At 42.7% G+C, this 8,772-nt stretch overlaps 1 protein-coding gene across 2 annotated transcripts; it reads left to right on the top strand.

Moving 5' to 3' along the window:
• The first annotated feature begins 290 nt into the window (after positions 1-290).
• TRM20 (methyl-coenzyme M reductase II subunit gamma, putative (DUF3741)) lies at positions 291-5,765 on the top strand. Of its 2 annotated transcripts, none has more exons than XM_086506718.1 (6): positions 291-718; positions 811-1,017; positions 1,147-1,235; positions 1,326-3,776; positions 4,112-4,298; positions 4,560-5,765. In XM_086506718.1, exons 2-6 carry the CDS (start codon positions 873-875, stop codon positions 5,303-5,305), a joined length of 3,618 nt encoding a protein of 1,205 aa, XP_086362844.1. In that variant the 5' UTR covers positions 291-718; positions 811-872; the 3' UTR covers positions 5,306-5,765. The 2 variants fall into 2 exon arrangements, with proteins under 2 accessions (XP_086362844.1, XP_086362843.1); XM_086506717.1 differs by having other exon boundaries at positions 292-718; positions 807-1,017.
• Positions 5,766-8,772: the final 3,007 nt, after the last annotated feature.

Here is an 8,772-nt window from a genome sequence, read left to right as displayed (position 1 = left end):
AAACGCATTGATGTGGATGGTGATGAGTTTGGAAAAATCTTTTGAGGGTGATGTGGTATTGCTTAGAGTCTTTTACCCCACCAACGTGATGGGCCCTTAGCACACAACTCATTAGACAACACACTATTTAGGTAGCATCATTGTGAACCCACCCTTACGAGCATAGCTGGCTTGGTAGTGCGGTGTGGGGGCTACAAATGTGTGTGTGTGTGTGTGTGTGTGTGTGTGTGTGTCTTTCTGTGTGCATCTACTCAATATCACCACGAGACAATCCTTTTCACCATTTGCTTCATTATCACATACGCCCATTGAAAAGTATTCTTTCCTTTCTTTCCTCACCTGCGAGCTGGGCTGCATGTTTGGAGGAGGGCGCAAGGAAAGGCCCGCCTTCTCTCGTCTGAGTCGCCGAAACCTTCAGCAAATACTGGATTGCCGCCACCTCCTCCCTTTTTCGGCGGGAGCCCAGCCTGGCGATCCTTCATGCTCGCTGCGAGGCATTGCTTTTCCTCTTTGCAGTTTTGCTGCGGGATCACTCAATGGAGCGCTACCGGCTAATCATGTCTCGCAGCTTGGCTTCTCTCTGATGCGAGGACTTCATCTCCTCTCCATTGCTGGTCGCTAACCAAGCAAATGCAGCTACAACAAGCCTGGCTAGATCTGAGCTGCTTTTCTTGCCTCTGTGTTGTACACATCAGATCTTGGATGAATCCATAGAAGGGTAAATTTGCAAATTTTCATCTTTCATGCGCTAAAAATCCTCCTGCGCGTCACTAGGTTGTCTTCTGACTTTATATATCTATGTGAAGACAGCAGCACTTGAACAACCTGACTGCCAAGTCAACAGGATATCATAGGGTGTGTCCCTCTTTGTTATGGCAAGCAGTCCTTCTGGCAAGCGGAACCTCTACACAAACAACAAAGACTATCCTGGGTGTATGGGAGGGCTTATGCATCTTTTTGATTTCAATCAGGCCCTTGCTGGGCGGAAGTTGCTTACAGACAAGAAACCTGGAGCAGGTAACATATTCTCTACTGTAGTACTTTTTCCTTTTTTCCTGACAAGGAAGGAGTTGAGAGAACAGTTTGCAATCTCTGCATCTCTCCTTTGTTTTTTACTTGCCTATTATTTGTTTGGACATTTGCTAGGAATGGAGGTTCCTAGAGACAGCTTGGATGTTGGTGGAAGCATCCTTGAACTACCTAAGACACATGTGGAGAGAAGTGAAGACATTCCGGTGGGTTATCATTTTAGGACTCTAGTGTCGTTTTGATCATGTTTTTGAACCCATCTTCTTCAATATAACACATTTTGGGCTTTGGTATAGTATGGTTACGGATTGCAAAGAGCCTCAGCTTCAAGGAAATCAAAGGGAATGCCAATCAAGGCCTTGATTGCTCAAGAATTGTCAAAAGAGGCGGACAGCAAGAATCGTGCTCCCAGTGTTGTTGCACGTCTGATGGGACTGGAAGCACTGCCAACAGATTCCAAGGCTGTGCAGAAGCCTTCGACTGGGAGCTTTCTAGGCAAGATAGATGAGAAGTTCATGCAAAGGCCTATGGTTGAAAGGCAGCGCCATGAGGAAATTGCACCGCATAGTGTCAGACTATATGCCAAAAAGTCTAAGGCTTCTGCTGTTTCTGGTCAGATCACCCCCAAGGTGTCTTATACACAACAAACTGAGAGTCAAGCTAGAAAGCAAGGTTCAGAGTCCCCAGGTTTAAGAAACCATCCACAGGAACAGCAACTTCAAGAGTTTAAGAAGGAATTTGAGGCATGGCAAACTCAAAAATCATGGGCTAATTCTAAGAGAGTGAGTAGGCTTGATGACAGGCAGGTACAGATGCCCCGACAACAGAGTCTTCCTCGTGAAAGAGAGTTGGATGCCAAGCCAGCTGTTTTTCGGGAAAATTTTCCTGTCCATAATATGAATAGCACAGACGAAAGGCTGCACGAATCCAGAGAGTTTCAAGATGCTTTAGACTTTTTGCAATCCAACAAAGAGTTCTTTATGAGGTTTCTTCATGAACCCAACTCTCTTTTTGCCAGACATCTGCAAGAAAATGAAGCTGAATCTCCCTTAGAGGTGACCAAAGGAATTAATCATAGACGGTCACAACAATCGCCAGATACAAGGGAAAGCTCAAGGCCACCATCCTGGGAAAGGGAGTCCCCTCTGTCAAGACAGTATGAGAATACTGGCAGTAGAGATGATTCAAGGCCTCCTTCCTGGTCTCAGGAGTCTCCCATTTCAAGGAGCCCTGGAGGTCCTCTGGGAAAACCAAGCACGCCTCATTCTCCAGTGGTCAATAATGAAGAATCTTTGCGACTACATGATCAGAGAAGCTATCCCTTTTCTCCTATGGCATCTCAGAACAGGTCACCTAATTCAGATTGTCATGTACCCACCAGAATAGTTGTTTTGAAGCCTAGTCCTGGAAAGGTTCGAAACTTAAAATCTACTAGCCCTGCCTACTTAAGGTCTCCAAAAGATCATAGTACGTATGATGCCTTTAGCGAGGACAATACAGATGTTCTTGAGAGGCTCCGGGAGAAGCTCAGGAGAGATACCAGTTATGAGTACAACAAATCTGGAAGAAAGAATGGGGTATTGCACATAAATGAGCAGTATAGGGATTCCTCCAAAGATCCAAGGGAAATAGCTCGAGAGATTGCAAGGCAGGTTCGAGAAAATATTACGAGAGACCTAATGGTTGACCCCAGGTACGTGCATTCCACTGGCAGAAAGAAAAGTGTGGGAAGAAGGCCCACGCAAGTTGGAGATCTTCAAGACAATACTTACAGTGATGGAGAGCCTCGTGAACTTACCAACAGGGCATACCGGGACGGCCACACCAGACCTTCTCGTGCGTCGCTGCAGACTGACAAGAATTTTGATTTGGAAGCTATGCATGGTAGCATAGACCAGAAGGCTGATTTGATTGAACTAGTCAAAAGAAGAGTGTCAGACAGTTCAACATCACAGGGACATAATTTGAGAACAAAAAATATTGTTCTTGACAGGGGCAGCAGTCGCAGGGACAGCCACCACCATTTTTCTGCAGGTTTAAATACTTCATCAAGCTCAAAAGGGTCTGGAGAGTTTACTGTAGATGGCCCATTTGTAAGTCAGCCCAACGATGGCTCCCTTTTTTATGACTATACAAGTCAGGTTGAAAACACTTCAAGGAATGAGCTTGCCGTGGATTCGAAGCATAATGACCTTGTGGAACAAAACAAAGCAAGCTATTTAGAAGCATTGCCCTCTCATGAATCAGATGAGGCTGAAAATGTTCCAGAATTGCAACTGGGTGAGGTTCCTGCAGAGACTGTTTTTTGCAGTGAAGTTGTTGATTTGGAAAGGCCAACTGCTGCTGATGCAGTTTCAGCGGATCTGGCAACCTTGGATGCCACGTTGGACGAAAGGGACAATTCAGCTACAGCAGAAGTGAAGCAAAGCAGTGTTAGGATTGAGGACCACGAAGGGCCACAGCGTAGTGAGGAAATGACTGCTGTGAGTACAGAAAAGCAGCAGCAGAGTGATGACGAAGGATCACATTTTAGTCATGAGTTGGTTGCTTCTTTCCACAGCAATTCTTCTGAAGATTCTCAAACTTCCACAATTGCAGACGATTTCTCTAAAGTTGATAGTTTGCAGGCAAATGATTTTAAAGTAGAACTAGTAGACAAATCTAAAGGTGAAAAGGCTAACATTCCTGATAATGCTGAGATTTTTGAGAATGACCAGATGTCAGACATAGACAACAACGATTCCCATGTGAGTAATCTCAAGCTACCATTCTTTAATTTTTTGAGGAGAGCTTCCAGTCATTGTGTGGCTGTGGTTATCGAGTTTACGACCGGAAAGATCTTTGTTTTTGTCATTCTAGAATTACATAACCTCCCTATGCCTTGATCTTCAGACATTGTGAATTCTGTTTCTTTTCAATTTTGCTTTAAGGGACTTTAAAATGCTCTATGGATGTATGTAGGGCTTGTACTAGTAGTCTAAGGTCTTTATGTTACTGCCTAATAGTCTATATGTTGCTGCAAGCAACCATTGAGCAATGCAACGCAACCTGAGACCAATGTGCTTTTTTTTGCTTTCTGCAGGCTCCTTTGGATAGCACACCTGTACATACCTCAATGACGTCGTTCTCTACATGTGAATCAAACTTTATTATGAAGCCTGTCAAAGAACAGCCTGAACAACCTAGTCCGGTTTCTGTTTTGGATGTCCCTTTTCAAGACGAGTCTTCAGTTTCCAACGAGTTTAAAGAGCTTAGCTCTGATTTAGAAGGTGAACTTTGTTTGTCGAACACTTGAATTTTTCTGCTGTGATTACTGCTCTTGAGTGATTGCTAGTTTTATTCTGAGAAATTTTATTGTTGCTCTTTTGAGAATGAGATGCTGCCAGAAGTGTAGTTTCCATTGGGTTGGATTATCCTATGTATTATTTTCTGTTGTCTCTACGAATATCTAAACAGAGTGCTAAGTTCACCATGATTTTTGAATTGTGTGCTTAATTGTAACTCACAAGATGCTATACTTTGTTTTACAGAGCTACGAATGCGCCTCCGCCTTCTGAATTTTGATAGTGGCAATCAAGATCTTGACAATGATGATAGCTTGGAGTCAGAAGTAGATGGTGGCTTACATTTTGAGGAGGTTTGCAATGTTGAAGATGATAATTCTGACCATATGCGGACGGACGAAAATGGTTTGCTCCGCGATCCATGCTTTAATGTAGCTAATTGGAAGGGGGAGAATGCAGAAATGTGTTATATCAGGGATGTACTTGCTGCATCTGGCTTCACAGGGGACAGTTCTTCTGTTTTAACTCAGTGGTATGCACCTGGTCAGCCACTCAACCCACGCCTTTTCCGAACCTTGGAAATTAGCTATTCTAAGGAGGAAGCAGCTCTGGAGCTTTTTGAAGCTGCTTCAAAATCGAGCACTCAGGAAGGAGTTCTCAATACGTCAAGGAGACACCTCCTTTTCGATTGTGCCAATGAAGTTCTATTGGATATTTTGGGGCCTTACATGAACCGACGTGTGTGGTTAAGTTCAAAGGTTGCAGCTTCTATGCCTACCGGGAAGGACCTTGTAAATCTTCTCTGGACACACATTTCGTGCTCATTGTGCTTCCATTCAGGGTCGCAGGAGACATTAGAGAATCTGGTGACAAAAGATCTTGGGAAGGGTAGCCGGTGGCTTGATACTGGTGTGGAAATTGAAGCAGCAGGGCTTGATGTGGAGAGAGCCATTCTAGATGATCTGATTGAAGAGACTCTGCTGGTTCTGTGAAGCCAACAAAAGCGTGGTAGGATGGTTTGTGAGGTTGTGCAGCACAGAACTTGAAGCCCTTGATCTCCCTGGACGGGTCTATGGTGCACGATTGCTTTGTAAAGTAAACCACTAGCATTGTAAAGGTGTAAGTAGGGGGTCTTTGACCAGGAGTTTATGATGTTGTTTCAGTTTATGTACCCTTCAACAATGGATCAGAGGGTACTAGTGTGATTGACATACGATAATCTCATGAAGAGTGCTAGTTAGTTTCACATATATTTTTTCTGAGGGCAGAGGCAGTGCCTCCTGTTATTAGGTACTGCTTGCCTTCAACAGGGCTTACTAGTTGTATAGCTCTATATTTCCTTATGCTAAGGTTGACAAATCAATTTATTGCAATGGGTCCATAGTTTGAATGTGGCCCTCTGTATTGTGTGGCAAAGTTTCTCAAAATTACAATTAATTTCAATGTTTGATAGATTTGTTCCTCCATTGTGAACTAGTTGCTGTCTCCATGGTAATTGCCAACAACTGGCGGATGATGTGAGCCCTCTGTTTTTCAAGGGTTCCAGACAGGCGAGGATGTGGAGCTCCCTGGCCATTGAATACCCATGTTTCCTACCATAAAAAGGCGGCCTTACCATTACAATCTTGTGACGTTTGATTTGTATAAGCAGAATTGTAGATGCAATCTGTCAAAAGAGCACATTTTGGTCACTCAAGGTTGTTATTCTGAACAGATTACAAAAAGTTCACATTGAGTTCACATCAAGTTTACTTGCAGTCCACATTAAAATGTTTGTGTTGAGCAGACATGGTTTTAATTTAGGATCTCAGAGATTGGACATCTGACTGCATGAAGGCATCGATACATTGGGACCCTTGATCCTTGGAAAAAGGGGGTGGGGGATGCGGGAGAGGGGGGGGGGGGGGGGGGGGGGGGGGGGGGGTGTGGTGGTGGTGGTGGTGTTGTTGCTCATCACAAGTGCACACATTGATACACACCTACACCCCCACAATCAAATGCATGTGCCTAAAGACACTCATCTTCCCTCACCAAATATCTACAAGACATAATGAGAAAAGTGGTAATTATTTCTACATTTGTTCTTTTTTCCAACTATAAATATTGATGTTGGTGTCCACTGTCACCTCATTTTTACTTTAAAGTGGTTATTGTGCATTTTTCCGAGTCCTGCAGCTCTGTCTTGAGATCTTCTGTGGTATGCAATGATTTGAGTCCTAGAATGTATGGTTTGGCTCTAAATGGTTGCCAGCTATATATTGCTATGTTTTGAACGCAGTAACCTATTTGCATAGTTACTAGATGCTGATTGATTTGCTTGCTTGTATGGAGAAAAGATGCATTAAGGCACGGGAAGCATTTTGAAAATATTGGATAGAACATGAGTCCCTCCCTCTTCCTCCTCGGTGCCATGGTTTATTGTCCTGTGGGCTTCTTGGGAGTTTCTTCAACTTTGGACTTGGGTTGTGGTGGCTCATGTGCTTAAGATATCATTGCATGACTGAAGAGGCATTTAAATCTCCAATCACCATTTAATAATCTCTTTCTTTGCTTCCATGTAGCAACTCTTGCATGTATATATAGCAGGCAAAGTCCGTGAAGTAGATAATCATTCATGAAGTTATTAAATTCCCAAACCTAAGCCAAGTTCTCCTTGATCAAAGCAGTTCATTGTTGGATGGGAGATTTTAATATCATTAAAATTGTCTAAAAGGTTTGCAGCGCCCTTATCAAGACTCTAGCATTGCTCCGTCATTCACTTCTCATTTATTGGTTGATCTTTGAGTGGCTTTGGTTCCCATCAGAACTTCGCAGTTAAGCACGCTTGGCCAAAACATTATGAAGTTGATAGTTGAAGATTGGCCTTGAAGTGACTCAAAGAGCTTTGCCAACTTCACTTCTCATGGCTTCACCACTCCAACCTTCTAGGACACTTGTCCTAATTCTTTATGGTACCTTGGCACTTTAAACACTCTAACCTTAGTGTGTGGAGGCCCTGCTAGCATGATTACACTATCCTACATAAGCTATTTGTTAAACTCAAACTTTGCCAACTCCTCTAGTGCATTAGGACAATCTTGTAGCTTAGTACACAACTTAGGTTTAGATGCCATTCTATTCTCCTTGGCAATCCTTGCTGCTTGCAAGGGGAAGCTCTGTTAGCCTACAATCAACAATTCTTCAAGATTGGCTCTTAAAGAAGAATACTTGGGATGATTTCTTTTCTACTTTCCCTTTATCATTTTGATCTCTCTTCTCACCCTTTGATCATCATGGAGAGGTTTGGCTACTCTTTCTCCTCTAATTTACTTGTCAAAGTCGGCATTCTAGGGCACCACCGTCTCTTCTTGCTTTTCTTAGAGGAATCTTCATTAGTAGCTCTACGTCATGGGCCTCTGTATTTTAAGCTTGAGCTCTTGTGACCACATTGAGAGGAACAACTTCTCCCCTCTTGAAGATGAAGAAGACAACAATATCTCTTTCAACCGTGCATTTGTTATAAGTCTTTGAAGACTCTCTCTACGAATTTGGGAATTGTTGCCAAGATAGGTGACTCCACAGAGTGTAATATCTAAACTCAGCCGGGTAATTTCCCCCTAGTTCTTAATATGGAGATTTCTTGAGCCAATGGTCACCATCGCACCAAAACATGGTGTCGGTAGCTTGTCAGTGTTGCTTGGATTTGGGATTCTTCAAGGAAATTTGTGTGGCCAATACAAGGCACTCAAGAGGTCCAGAGTTATTACAATTATATAAAGCCAAGCACACGCCATAAATGTTCAAAAGCAAATTAGCTGAACAACATATATTCTATTTAGAAATTATTATCCTTCAATCCTACAACTTTTTCTTGTTGAAAGCCTAGAAATGCATGGAGGAATGACCTTCAAAATGTAGGGTCCTACTTTGTGATTGTTTAGTAAGAGACTAAGTCAATTTGAGGGGCAATGTATTATAATCTCTTTGGTCGAGTATGAACAACTATGCACCTCTATAATTGAAAATGTCAAGGAAATTAGGGTTCTTTGGTCTCTTTGAAGTGCTTAAATTTAGGAAAAGAAATTTTTTTGGGGTGAAAGAGCCCATCACCTTCATGCACACTCCAAAGTAGACTTTGTAATCACTACCACCTCCAAGATTTCTATGCTTGAGAGATGATGATTTTACTAATGAAAGCTTCTTATACTCTTCTCTCCTTGTCCCTATCTCTAATTTTTGTAAATGCACGCTTGACACATTGTATTGCTAGTTTGGTTATGCTTATAAAGTGCTTAATCTTATTGCTAGTTTGGTTATGCTTGCTTGCTATACACTAAATTCCTTGCGATTTTTCGAAGTATATTGTTGAGTCCTGAGTTTATTTTGAGCAAGGGATTGATGGAGTTTGCATGCTCCTGGTGCTACATCATGCTATGATTGAGCAAACACCTCTTCTTGCAAGGCAAGCTTGTGTAAGGTC

Source organism: Adiantum capillus-veneris, chromosome 30 (assembly GCF_014529385.1).
Source record: "Adiantum capillus-veneris isolate H3 chromosome 30, ASM1452938v2, whole genome shotgun sequence".
In the NCBI taxonomy this organism is placed as follows: domain Eukaryota; kingdom Viridiplantae; phylum Streptophyta; class Polypodiopsida; order Polypodiales; family Pteridaceae; genus Adiantum; species Adiantum capillus-veneris.
Note: the sequence above shows the minus strand (reverse complement) of the source record. Positions and strands in the feature narration are given on the sequence as shown.